Source organism: Cyanistes caeruleus, chromosome 5 (assembly GCF_971803275.1).
Source record: "Cyanistes caeruleus chromosome 5, bCyaCae1.hap1.1, whole genome shotgun sequence".
NCBI classification, from domain to species: domain Eukaryota; kingdom Metazoa; phylum Chordata; class Aves; order Passeriformes; family Paridae; genus Cyanistes; species Cyanistes caeruleus.
The window spans coordinates 56,748,694-56,762,593 of record NC_141705.1 but is presented as its reverse complement, the minus strand read 5'-3'; the positions used below and the strand labels follow the sequence as shown (position 1 = coordinate 56,762,593).

The 13,900-nt window shown below is 39.6% G+C and overlaps 1 protein-coding gene across 30 annotated transcripts in view; it reads right to left on the bottom strand.

The window, feature by feature from the left end:
- Positions 1–892: 892 nt before the first annotated feature.
- PTPN13 (protein tyrosine phosphatase non-receptor type 13) overlaps positions 893–13,900 on the bottom strand; it is a 111,590-nt gene continuing 98,582 nt past the window's right edge. For 13 of the 30 annotated variants that reach the window (XM_086889275.1, XM_086889277.1, XM_086889267.1 and 10 more), the window contains 13 exons: positions 13,102–13,172; positions 12,407–12,468; positions 11,583–11,739; positions 11,080–11,256; positions 9,677–9,756; positions 8,377–8,432; positions 7,201–7,304; positions 5,953–6,101; positions 5,269–5,359; positions 4,263–4,600; positions 3,524–3,739; positions 2,713–2,775; positions 893–1,735 (listed from right to left, as the gene is read on the bottom strand). In XM_086889275.1, the coding sequence (XP_086745401.1) occupies positions 1,655–1,735; positions 2,713–2,775; positions 3,524–3,739; positions 4,263–4,600; positions 5,269–5,359; positions 5,953–6,101; positions 7,201–7,304; positions 8,377–8,432; positions 9,677–9,756; positions 11,080–11,256; positions 11,583–11,739; positions 12,407–12,468; positions 13,102–13,172 (1,645 nt within the window). In that variant the 3' untranslated portion in view covers positions 893–1,654. Of the gene's footprint in view, positions 1,736–2,712; positions 2,776–3,523; positions 3,740–4,262; positions 4,601–4,696; positions 4,721–5,268; positions 5,360–5,952; positions 6,102–7,200; positions 7,305–8,376; positions 8,433–9,676; positions 9,760–11,079; positions 11,257–11,582; positions 11,740–12,406; positions 12,469–13,101; positions 13,173–13,900 lie in introns of all 30 variants that reach the window. The other 17 variants (XM_086889253.1, XM_086889257.1, XM_086889252.1 and 14 more) reach the window with 3 other exon arrangements.

Here is a 13,900-nt window from a genome sequence, read left to right as displayed (position 1 = left end):
ATCAATTTGCCTCTGCTATCTACACAGAATTAATTTTCCTTCTTCAAACTATGCTGCTCTGAAAAATTCACAATTTTGCTGTTATGCTGGATGGAATAAAATACACAGTATTACTGACAAGTGAAAAAGTCTCTTTTCCAAGTCATGCTATTGCAAGGCATGATTGTAATTGCCTCAGTTTTGGGACACAAGAACACTGTGGGCTACTATTTTGAAGAGTCAAAACCTTGAATAATAACTAGCCTCTGAACTTACTTCCACCACTTTAATGCACAATGCTGTTAAATCAGCACTCTTACACCCTGACAGCACAAGTCAAAAGCTTCAGTTCTGGCAAGGATTGTTGGGACAGGAATTTTGCCCAAGCCCTCAAATGACCACTTGGAGGCTGATGTGTTGGATGGCAGAATTTATTCACCATCCAGGGCTCCCAGAGAGCTTAAAATGAAAATTTTCTATCAGAACAGTTTTGACTGTTTACAGTATCACTAAACCACTGAGCTACTTAGAATCTGGTACCTTGCCTCCAACCTTAAGCCTGGCTGCCCTAAGCAGAGTAGGTTACATTGTTGGCAGATCACTGCAGTGGCAGTGCAAACACATCCCCCCCAAAAAGTGACATGGTCTCAATGCCCAGGTGTGCTGAAAAACAAGGAGGGAGGGAAAATAAACTCTTCAGTTCACGGTAGTGTGGAAACTCTCCAGAAAGGAGCCCACAGCTCTGCCAGATTTTTCCAACAGATACTGAAGAAACAGATACAGAAGAAGGACACTGACAATTTAAGATGTGTACAGCCTTTAAGTCTTAAGGGCAGCAACCACAAGAAATGATGCCATGGAAGGCCAAGAAAAATAAATCACAAGGACACAAGAATACCCAGACCCACTGTGATTAGTGTACATTAGGTATATTTTTATTTACAGAACAGAGATGTCTAATCAATTATAAGGTTAGACACTCAATAATTCAGCTTTTTTTTGTGTAAAAGTATATAAATATATACATGAAATTCTATGAAGTAAACATTATTAACTGTGATACAGTTAAGATTCACTACTATCCTTATGCTAACAGGCATCTCTTAAAGCTTAAATGCTGATTTCAAGATACCTTCTATAAAATAGCTGTAATTGTACCAGAAGGGCAAAAAATTCTGTGCCATGAACAAGCTTTCAGAAGAGACTAGTAAAATGTCTGTAATAAAGTTTGCCAGGATAAAAATACTGCTTCATCCCTCCCACTTCCCCACCCCGTAAGAAACAAATACCCCAAAAACAGTTGCAGAACTGCAGGAAGAAGTATAGGATTACTTTTTTTCTTCTTTACTTTTCTTTTTAAATTAAAATATTTTTATTTCAGTATTTTATGACATATTAAGGAAGCTGCAAAAAAATTGCAGCTTTATTAAATATTGTTATACAAAAATCTCACATGTGCATCCATGGGGCTGAAGACAAAAGTGGTATTGTGTGAGCTATCCCTTTCCCTTAGAACTATATACTTTATTTGGAATGATGGAGAGACTTTACAGAAAAGACATTGGACAGCAACTGAAGAAAGGGATTAGAAAACTATTGGCAGGACAAATAAAATGTTCCAGGGCCTCTCAACCTCTTTGCTTCCTTATTTTAAATGCACTTCTCCTTCAGTATTTTATTTGTCTCTCTGTTGCTCTTCGTGCTGGAGATAGTTCAGGACATAAAGGACAACTTGATAGCAGAAAATGTACTGATCCTGCAAGGAAAAGGAAATTACAGAACATGTGAAAAATGCCTCCACCACCTAAGTGCTCTCACCTGCACTTCACAGTTGCACAGCGCTTTCAATATGAATTATACTATTAAACAATAAAACCACCACCAAATCCCAAAGAAAACAAAATACCCTGAACAACAAAAAGCCCAGACAAAAGGGCCACAGTGGAAAAATACACAACCTCATCTTAAAGCAAATACAGATATGACTCGGCCAACTAAAGATTTATTTCATACGGGACACTTATCCTCCTTTCACACCAAAACCACCTAAAGGAGATTAGGCACTTTATGTAAGCAGAAATGAAGACAGCAAGTGAATTTCAACGTCTTGCATCAATGCCAACTAATACACAACTAAGAGGACAGTGCCACTTTTTACTTTAATCTCAGTGACAGAGGTGTGGGGGGGGTGATACATGTTTTGGGGTGTGAGATAGGCAAAGGTTTTATTTCAGGGTTTTTAACTAGGACTTCACAATTCCCTCCCACTCCAGAAAAAGTGCATATTTTAACAAGACCTTGTGATGACCATCTTTAAAGTTAATTAGATCTAGATCCAGATTATTCCTAAAAGATTGAACTTCTGGTTCCCAATATCTCCCCAAAGGAGATCTCAAGACATCTCTGACAGTATCAGTGATTCACAGCAGCTACAGTTAGGCCTTCTCTTCAGTTTATGATGCGACTTTAAGCCAAAAAAGCTGAGCTGATTTCCTCTATAAACACACAGTTTTAAAGATGAAAACTTGTAATTGTTTTTAAACACGGCTCAAAACAGTACAGCATGTTAAAAACAGCTTGAGTTTATAAATGTTAAATACATCCTGCTACTCATCTGATTTAATTCTTGTGACACAAATGGCACATTACAGTGCACAAAGACAATTGCTGTGTGCATTACAAAGTTCTGGCACTTCAGATGGTTCAGCGAATGCCTGGGTAATCCAGACTCACCTCTGTCTGAACCATTCCGTGTCTCTGCAGACGCATCGTGCGCACCAGGTCCGAGATGTCAAACTACCAAAATGAACAGCAAGTTAAACCTTCAATAAAGACACACATGCAGAACAAAGAAGCATCCCCAGCATCAAACCAGGGAATAGAATTAGGTACATTAGTAGTGAAACATATAATTCACTAGAGCCTGTGTCTGAGTGGTAGGTAATCAGCACTGGATTGTCTCTGGGCAATCCAGATGTGGCCCGACATCAGACACCCCCACCTTCTCTTGTGTTCTTCTGTACACTGTCCCTCTTGCTTACTCTAAGCTAAGTGTGCAGAAAAGAATTTTAGACATTCACAGGGTGCTTAGAAACTCCACTGAGATAAGCAAGACATAGCTCGTCTTCCCTAGAAATTCAGTTTTGCTACCCTAGGCTGCTGAAGGACATAAACACAAGGAAGCTAGCACCCTCCTGTGGATCACCCTAGAAAGCAATCCCTGGTTGTGCTGGAAAAGTTAATTTACACACCCTTTCCACCGATTGCTCAATCCATCATGGCAACATCATTTTTCTCACACCACATGCCAGAAGTCCAGTGTGGTAGAACATGTCCTTGCAACTTACTTCAAGTGGCACCCGGTTGCTGCAGTTCCCTAACCCAAGAGCCGCTGGATATTAGAGCTCTCCCCAGCTGGGATCACCAGCAAGGAAACGCAGCGTGCCAGCAGCACGGCACGCTCTTTAAAAGACTGCATGGATTCAGTGGAACACATTTCCTGCAGGTCAGAAGCACCATGGAGCCCATCCCTGGGGATACTCACATCGAGGTCTCTGCTGATCAGCCCCAGCACCACGTCTATACAGATGAGGGTGCCCGACCTCCCGATACCGGCGCTGCAGTGGGTGATGATGGGTCCCGACCTGTGCACGTGCCGCATGTAGGAGATGAAGGTGAGCAGATCGTCTGGCTGGGAGGGGGTGTCGTGGTCAGGCCAGGCAATGAAGTTCAGGTGGGAAATGTGCCGCACTTCCCCCGTCTGAGGTTCAGAAACAACACCACCATTTGGCAAGAATCAAAAGAAAGAAGTTTGAGTTCCCAAAGAAAAGTCTCAGGACACAGAGGTTTTCCCAGCGAAGGTGCTTTGTAATACAATACAACAAGAGCTAAACTAGAAATAACTAGTAAGTAATTTAAAAGTGTAAGGTTCACTGTGCTGACTGAGCTGATCACACAGAGGAGTCAATAAGCCAGGCTGAATTTATTAGTGAATTTCATATCCCTACATATGTTTCTGTGGCCACTGGGAGCCAAAATATAGAGTCTCATTAGTGTAATGAAATCACAGCCTGGCCCAAATGCTTTCTCCTATAAAGGTTACAGAGCAGCACAAGCTGCAATGAGAAACAGCTGCCCAGTAATGATCACTGGGCAAAGAGGAGAAGTCCTGGGTTGCCTCTTGATGTAGGCAATGCAAGTGAAAGCAGGCAAGCCAGAAGTATAAGGATAAATATGGCAACACTCAGAAAAAACTCTAAGCATGCAGAATTGGATTCACTCACCTGAATCTCTTCGAGCTCCAGCACTCTGATGATGAAGCCCTTCAGCTGCTGAAGTCTCACAAGAGCAAGGCGTAGTCTGTCATTGATCATGGTGGTTTTATTGAGCACATCTGGCCAGTAACGCTGACACTTTATCTTTTCTCCCTCGACCTCCTGAGTCATCATGGCAATCACAGTACAGTTTTGTTCCCAAACCATTTGCCAGAAATCTGCTACAGTAGTAGGAAGAGGTCCTTGGCACGCGATGTAAACGAACTCCTCATTCCCCACGGGCATGCGAATGAAGCTGGCATTGATGTACCCACCTTCAACCCCGAGAGGGACTCTGGTGGTGTCATCTGCAACCCCCACACAACAGAAGGAACTCATGTTAGGTGTGCACATCATCAGACCTCCATGCAATGCAGGTGCTGGGTCTTTCACACAGCCCTTACCTCTACAGATGCTTCCACAGCTTGCTTTGAAAGAAATAAATCACTTAAATACTTAATTTAGGGCACTAGTCAGTATTTCCAATAAAGAAAAAGGAGGGGAAATATAAATCAGCAGACTGGTGGGATAAGTGGTTTGAACTGCAGCAACCCTAAAAAGCAGAGGTTGAGTTTTTCTCACATAGAACTAACCTCTGTCAGATCTTACTTCTCAACAGCGAACAAGCAGAATTTTATGGCAGGAATATTTTATGGCAGGAAATTCACTGGTAATAGTACACGTCTGTCAATTCTGCATGGGTAAAACAGTAAAAAGCCTTGTCTGGTTCCACATGTACACATTATTTAAGACATGGGATCTACTGAAACAACTGAAAAGTCTGTGAACATCCATCCCTACCTACCACAGCACAGCAGTTTATTTTTCACTGATATTTAACTGCTTTATAGATGCTGCTTTAATTTCATCCTTACTAAGATTAGGAATCAAACCATCCCACCTCTGATCCAATCCATCTGACCACATAGGTGGTGACAGAATATCAACTGGGAATTTCAAATGAGTTAGGACTTACAAGGAAGTATGTTTTTATATCTGTTCTTTCTCCTGTTCTCCTTTGCTTGTCCAATCAAACACTGATCCAGAGGTTTTAACTCCTGAAGGTTCTGTTAAGAAGCAATTACATGTGCATTAGGAAAGCACTGTTTGGTAGTAAGAGTGGTTATGTTATTAAGTCATTAACAAACAGAATAATTAAAACTCAAATCCTAAGATGGATATGGAAAATAAGGCAGTCACAGGAAGGAATTTTTTACACAGCCAAGAAAATGAAATTAACAACAAAAAAACCCCAAAAACACAACCAACCGAAAACCAAACCCCACTGAGTATCCAGTAAATATTTTATCTCATCTCAAAAAAGAGATCATGTAACATGGCTAACTTAAGCCTTTGGAAAGACTGGTTTCACATTCAGCAGCTGAGCTTCACAGCCTTTGTCTATGCCTGTTTACATCATATTCACTTGGTAATTTATCAGAAGTAAGAATGATGTAAAAACACTCATGAACTGAATTCAAACTGATTTCATCTTTCAGCAGCTTGTGGGAGAAGGGAGAGAAGTCTTTGGTGTTAAGTCTTTTCATATCTTTTTAGCTTCCAATTAAAGAGCTCTGGTATTCAAGACAGTGATGATCCAGCCATTCTATTTTTGTTTCATACTGGGAAAAAGGACTTTAAAGGACAAAGAGTTACTCACTTCAATCTCTTTAGAAGGGACTCCCTGTTCCAGCAATCCACGCAACATCCTGATCACTGACTTCAATTTGGCTCCTGAATATTTGCCTCCAGGGAGCACATTCACAGTAGGGAGTGCAGAGATCTCTTCATTTGTCACTAGGGGGAAATCTAGCAGAAGATATAAATATAAATAAATAGGTAAAACCAGGGAAACATAAACTGTAGCTCACAGTTGGATCTGCATGCTGCTGCACTACCTGTTTTCTCTTGAATGCCCCCATACACCAGAGAGAACACACAGCTCTCTCAGTTTGAAGGGCAAAACCAAATTGACTAGCAAAACCAGCAAGACAAAATCAGCTCTGATGACTCCAGTAACTAAAGGGGGTATTTTCCTGAACTTCCAACAAATACATTGAAATAAACTTCAAGTACATTTTAAATGTAAGTTCACACAATAACCTATACAAATGGATGAACACACACAGGTATGAATTCAGAACTCTCCACATTACAGCCTGTGACTTGTTTTTAGCACTAATACTCAACATGTATATAGCATATCTTACAATTATCACTTGGAAGGACTTTTTTTTCCAATACATCTTGCCTCCCATCAGTTCTTCAGTGCTTCTCTGAAGCACAACAAAATTCATAAACCAAGAATCAATTGGTATTGCAATTAGAAGTGTCCTAAATCTACTTAGTCTGAAGTATCACATGGGTTATCTTTTTTTTCTATCAATAAATGCAAAGGACTGCTGTATATGAACTTGAAGAAATGACATTTCTAATGCTAGCTCAAAAAAAGGGAAGACTAAATTCTGCCAAACACATCAACACTGCACAGATTTCCACTCTGCCACACTGAGCAGCACCAGAAGAATGACAGTCAGGACAAAAGTAGTGCCTAATCTGAGCATGGGGTAGTTGGTAAGTGAAGCACATGACATATCAATCTAATCACAGTCAAACATATTTATTGTCACAACTTTTATGAGACAGATACAGAGGAAGGAAGTAAGTATCTCAGCTGCTCTCAGCTCTTTTACAACTACGGACACTAGGTTGCCAATACTAGCTCCTGTTAACTCTCACACACCACACAAAGATGTAGAGATCCTTCCCAGTGCATTGCTGAGCTGTTAGAATCCCCCTTATACCTGCCATGACACCCTCAAAACATACCCAGGAGGTCTCAAAATTCACTTCTGTCTATTTAAGGTGACCCTGAAGCTTTTCCACTGATTATGTTAAATGTCCTTGCCTTTATTTACACGTTCCTGGCTGACTGATTCAATCGGCAGCTCGTCGCTTCCCCATGTGATTTCCTCCTCATCTGCCTGGCTCAAGGAAGGCTGTGGAGGGGATCTATAAGAGGGCAAGGCATGAAAGTAAGGAAAGAACACCTAGAAACAACACATTTGCAACCTTGTAAAAAAAAACCCAAACAAACAACAAAAACCAACAAACCCCATCAGAAAGTAATTTATAGCTAACAATTATTTCTGGACTGAAATGATACCAATGATATAAAAAACCTAACTTTTTTGCCCCCATCCCCCCTTTTTTTTTTTACATCCCCACTAGTAATAACTACCACTGCAATTATTTTTCAAAGGCTAAGCAATTGAATAGCATCCAATAGCAGATTTGGACCACTCAAACAATTCACTACACTTGAGTATCTATTTTCAATTCCAAGTTTTCTAGCTTTGAAGATATTGATGAATGTATTAAGTACTTTAGGTGATAATGTCACTGCTTGTGCCAAGTATCAACCCCAAACTTCCCACAAGTTTAACAACATAAAAATTTCACTGAAATTTCACTTAGACTAAAATTATATCACTAAGAAAAACAATCTTGGGAATATCTGAAGTCCAAAGTGGCTCAAAGGGACAGCTAGCTAGTAACTTGGTCAGGCATATGCTTTTGTGCATGATAAAAATAGTAAGGCCCAGGCATCCAAATGGGAGCTGATGGAGCAGAGAAAATCTACATTTGACTTGCAGTGGTCTAAAACCAAGAAGATGTAACACTAATGAAGCTTGTATAGATTTGAACTGAAGACAGCACTGTTTGGATGCTTTCTTCACATCCAAGTACCAAGTTGTTAGCACAAAGCAAATTATGTTATATGGAGCTATCTGAACACAGTCCAGTTACTTGCTACAATCATGTATCAAAGGAACAAGTAAGAGTAGGGCATAGTAAATCACAGAAAGCTGATTAGTATTCAGGCAAAATACAACCTTTTAAGTAAGGAATAGACCAAGAGAACAATTCAACAAAGACATTGCACAGATATTTTATTTGGTTTGTTTTGGGGGTGGTTTCTTGGGTTTATTGTTGTTGTTTTTCTCTCATTCTAACATATTACACTTCAGACTTCCAGACTTCACAAGTTTGCTTTCAAGCAACACCAGAAAATAAATCTTACCTTTCTGGTACAGCTTTTACTTCACAATAGTCTTCACAACCATTTACAGGTGTTGGCTAGAAGAAGTAGTATTTCAAAACACATTAAAAGACATAGTTGCAACATTCACATACTGCAAATTTTAAACAATTAACAATTACAGGGACTATTTCTGAAGGGTACTAAGTTCAAAGCAGCACATAATGGAAGACTTTCCTCTTTTAGACATCTCATTAACCCAAAATAACAGAGGACGAGAACACTGAGCACTTGGAAAGATACTCTACTGTAACAAGGCCAAAAAGCTATATTAAAATCATTCCTGACTCACAGCAGCAGTAGAGTCACCTAAGTTTTCCCCAGTTGGCTTTTTTTTGTTTCTAATACTTAGAAACCCTTTATGAAGTAAGCTTGATAGTGAAAACTTCTGCCTCAGAACTGCCAAGCCACAGTTCCTATACTGTGGATATGTAACATAACAAGGCACTACTTCTAAATGACACACATTTATTCATTCACACCTTCCTGAACAGACAATGAAGACTCAGCACAGAGGAAGGCATTTCCATCCCTCTTTCAAGAAAAATTCTACAAAATCATTTATGCTTTCTTTTTGCTTTTCCACTGCCATCCTGGGACAATTTTACTCATGGCTCTCCCCAGAGCACATTGACACAGAGCCAGATTCCTGATTTGATTTTCAGCCCCACTAGCTGGACAGAAAGCTGCAAGAACCAGGATGCACTGGAGAGACAGAGTTCTGCTGATTTGAAACAAGAGACAAAACCCAGGCATCCAGTGACTGATGTAAAACAGGACACACAATAACAGAGAGTAAACCACATATAGAAGTTATTCAAACTAATGAACTTATCCTAGCAAGATATTCCAGCAGCAGGAAAAGAAATTTCAAATCCACATTTTGGACACAGTGAAGTCTACACAGCATTAAATTTTCACTCTGACTGCTTCCCTTCTTTGAGCAGAAGTCACTGAAATCTTTTAGATTAAACAGCTGAAGTAACATTAACAAGGTAGTTTATTACCACCCATTTCATAATATGAAATAATATAAAAACTTATTTTTGAAAAAGAAGCTGATGGACTTCATATGATAGTGTAAAATAACTATATGCTTTGTTCTCTTATATAGGTCATTTATGATAATCAAGTGCTATTTAAAGTAAGTGTTTATATGCCATTTAAAGCTACTACCTACAGTAATGTTCTCATTTAAAGAACGTGTCATGTTACTTCCACCAGTTCTATGCCAACAAGGAAAAGAACTGAAAGAGCATCTGCCAGCTTCTTGCCATCCTACCTCTGAAAAATCTTCAGGTAAAGATGACCCATCACAGTCTGTGTCCTCAGACTTATCTTCTGTCACCCTTCCATTCATCTCTACTGAACAGGAAAATCAGGGTAACATAAACATAACATAGGATAAACATACCAAAAAATGCCCAGGAGCCACCCTTTCTCAGATGTGAATCCTGTTCCACCTGTCTGGCACTAGACAGGGAACACAGATGCCAGAAAACCAAGAAACGTTTTTTAAGTCCCTTTGACACCAGTGCGTTGGAAAAGAGCTCTTACTGTACAGAATAATCAGACTTTAGGTTTCTTTATTTTATAACTGGAACAGCTGCTATGATATGTGAGGTTGTTTGCACAGAATATCTGTGTCACAGCATAACTGGTGCACAGCCTGCAGCTAAGTTATCACATTCCACATGCCAATGTTTTTTCTTCAGTTCAGTTAGATTTAGATGAGCAGTAGATCCAAACCAGGATTCTACTTACTCTGTGTATTAACAAAATGTAAATAGGACATGCCAGAAAAAAAAAAATCTGACTTGTATCTGTCTGCTATGGAAGCACTCTGCTGCCATACCCTATGGATTCAATTCATCTTCAGTCACAAAGGACAGCCTACAGGAATTTGGAAGTACTGGAGCTCCAATTATATTCCTCAGCTGGGGTCCTTGCCCAGCCAGAACCTCAGTGATCCCTAACTTCTAATTGCAATGACCAACAACAATAATCCAAAGATCTTGAAGTCATGACCTGTAATAATTATGATTTTGGGGGGTGTATCTTGAGTTTTAGAAGGAATCTCTACAGAAGTAGCAAGTATCTTGCTTGAATTTTTGGAGCATGTATACATGGTGTGACACCACGAAGGAATTCCTACTCCTCATTACATTTGAGTTAATAACAAGTAAAACTGAGGAGATGGAAAGAAGGAAGAGAAAAGTGTACAATCAGAAGAAGGTACTGAAAAAGAGCCAGTCTTTCTAAAACAGACAAAGCAGGCTGTTAAATTGTTTGGTTTTTAGAGATCTCAACATATTTCCAAGTTGCACAATCTGAAATAAATGAAATGCTGAAATGCTTCAGCACGCTAATATGACTGCAGCTGCAGGACCAGGTACCTAAACAACAGGAATTTCGCTCAAGAGACAACTCTAGAATAGGAATAATTTTCCCAGATTACTTATTTGGGAAATTCAGATTTTTCAAACTAGAACTGCACTTATTACATTGCATCTCAAATTCATGGTAATCAGCAACTATTTGTCTGCATTCAACTTGGGAAACTTCCAGTTCACAGATCAAATCAATGTCAATCAACTCTCCCGGCTGACAAATCAACTGCTTACTTGGCACCTTGTTTCAAAGTGTTTATTGTCAGTGATATTCTTTTTTAATGGCTCATGTTACCTGGCAGGTGATTTTCTGATGCAGCCTTCTTGAGATGTAGAAGACTCTGAGCCTCTGAAGTCACATTATTCTGACTTAAGAGGTTCTGGGCTTCCTCATCTACAACATCCAACAGATACTGGACAACTTCATTGTGGTCATCCTCATCATAATACTCATCATCTGGAAACTCTGTTCCTGAAGACAAATAGTGCAAAATGACAAGTTTTCCCAATATAGAATAGTTTGGGGTAACTAATTTAAAGGGGTAGACACAAGACATTATTTCTAGCTGTTACCATGGCCTTCCTTTATTTCTCTCTAACAGAAAATCCAATTTCTGTAAATCTACTTTCAACATCAACTAACTCCTATAAAGCAAAGCACAAGGCTTGGAAATGACCTTCTAAAAGCGACTGCCAGCCTCACATTTACTTATTTGAGTGTATTCAACCATGCCACGATTCTCTTGCACTGGTACAATAAAGACAGAATAATGCAGTCCCCATCTCACCTCCTCTTACCTGATTTGTCCATGTGTTTAGGAAAATCTGACATCTGATTGGTGAAACCAAGGGAAGGTGCATCTTCTACTCCTGAAAGGTTCATTAATGCTTTCGTGTGATGGATATCGTTTTCGGTATTTTCCTGAGAAGGTCCTAGGATGCCATTGCCATTGACCTGAGAAAACGAAGAACAGTACAAATAAACTCTCAAAGAGCCTGGCAGTTTGTTGAAGCAGAAAAAAACACTAAAAAGTTCTCATCTCTCCTCAGCAATAAATAAAACCTCTATGCATATCATCTGAGATACCTGGGTAATGGGTGGGAAGTTACACATGCAAGAGCAAATAAAATAAAAATTAAAGCAACTAAGAAAAAACCCCCACATGCTGATGAAGCAGCAGCTTCTACAAGAGAACATATAGTAGTAGTTAACATTATTATAACCCCTACAAAATGTATGCAAGCTTCAGAACTTCTGGTGCCACAACACAGCATTTCTAAGGAAAAACTAAAGGGAAAAAGGAAAGAAAAACACCTAGTGAATATAATATGAAATAATATAGTAACTGCAGAAACTGTGGGCTGAATGGAGTATTCTGGATGATAGCCTTGAGTCCTTCTCATAAGACAATTTGTCTTTCAACAAGGCAGTGACAAAGAAAGAGTAGACCAATTAAAGAAACGTATTTACTATGATCACTGCTTATTCATGTCAATTGATAATAGTGGGTTCATATACTTTGATCAACAGATTGTTTCATTCATTTATTTAGTTTTAAAAGTGTTTGAAGAATATTCTTTTCTCTGGTTAATGGTAACAAGGACAAGAGAGAAGCATTTACCTTGGGCCCATAGGCATCAGTTGACTTTTTTGTTTTATCACAGGGATCACCACAGGAGCAACCTAAACAAAAATAGGGAAATAACAACAACTTTTTCTCTGAAATTAAATTATCCCCTATCAATTATTTTTATAAAATAAGCACATGAGTAGCATTTCTCCCTGGTTTCTGTGCATTGCCAAACTTCTATCTGAATGACTACACTTCATATGATGGCTTTTTGAACGTTCTATTTAATGGGATCAGAAAGCATGAATGCTAATATAAGTAATTAACTCAAAGCAAAGAGAAATGTTGATAAATAATTTAACAACTTAGAGTGGAAACATGCACCTTAGAGAACAGTGCTGATTCCCTTTTCCTCAAAATGTAGAAGATACAACCACACAAACACCCATCATTGACTACTTTATTTTTTAATATTATCTGACATCTGGGTCCTTTTTCAAAGGAACCCTTCTGCTCTATATTAGAGGGAATTTCTAAACTACACAAGAAATGACAGCATAAAGACACTATTGCTGAATTTCTTTTCATGGAGCTTGTAGAGGAAAGATAAGCAAACTCCTGTTGGAGCTGGTCACAATAAGCTGGACAAGGATAGTATCTTACAGCCCATATCAGTTCCTTTATTTTTATAAACTTCATATAACTTTATAAACTTCACTTGCTGTGAGTAAGCACACAAATCTTACCATTAGCTTTCATTGGCCACAGACTTGAGTTCTCAGAGCTTTTGTGTTTTGGGAACACTGCATGACCATCTCTGTGAAAAAAAATATTTACAAGAATATTTATTAAAAAAATAAGTAAATCACTGTAATCATCAGATATTGAAGAAAACTGTACTACTGGTAAAACTGCTAATCATTCCCAACCAACCTGGTGTCATTTGCAAACTGAGTGAGGACACGTCCAATAACCTCTTCCAAATGATCAATAAAGAAATTAAACTGGACTGGCCCCAATACTTATCCTTGGGGAAACCCCACTAGCACCATTCACCATTGCTCTCCCACTCCAGACAATTTTTAACCCAGTGAAGAGCATCTCTCCAAGCCACAGGCTGCCAGCTTCTCCAGGAGGATGCTGTGGGATACAGTATCAAAGACTTCACTAAATCCAGTAGACACACCCACAGCCTTTCCCTTATCCACCAGATGGGAAACCCAGTCATGAAAGCCAGGTCGTGAGGGCCAGGCAGGACCTGCCTTTCCTGAACCCCAGCTGGCTGGGCCCCATCCCCTTGTCCTGTACATGCTGTGCGGTCACACTAGAGGTGATCTGTTCTGTGACCTTCCCTAGCACTGAGGACAGGCTGGTAGGCCTGTAGTTCCCTGGATTCTCCTTCCAGCCTTTCTTGCAGATGGGTGTCACACTGGTCAATCTGCAGTCACCTGGGACCTCCCCAGTGAGCCAGGACTGATGACAAATAATGGAGAGCAGCTTGGTGAGCTCTCCTGCCAGCTCCTTCCATATCCTTGGATGAATCCC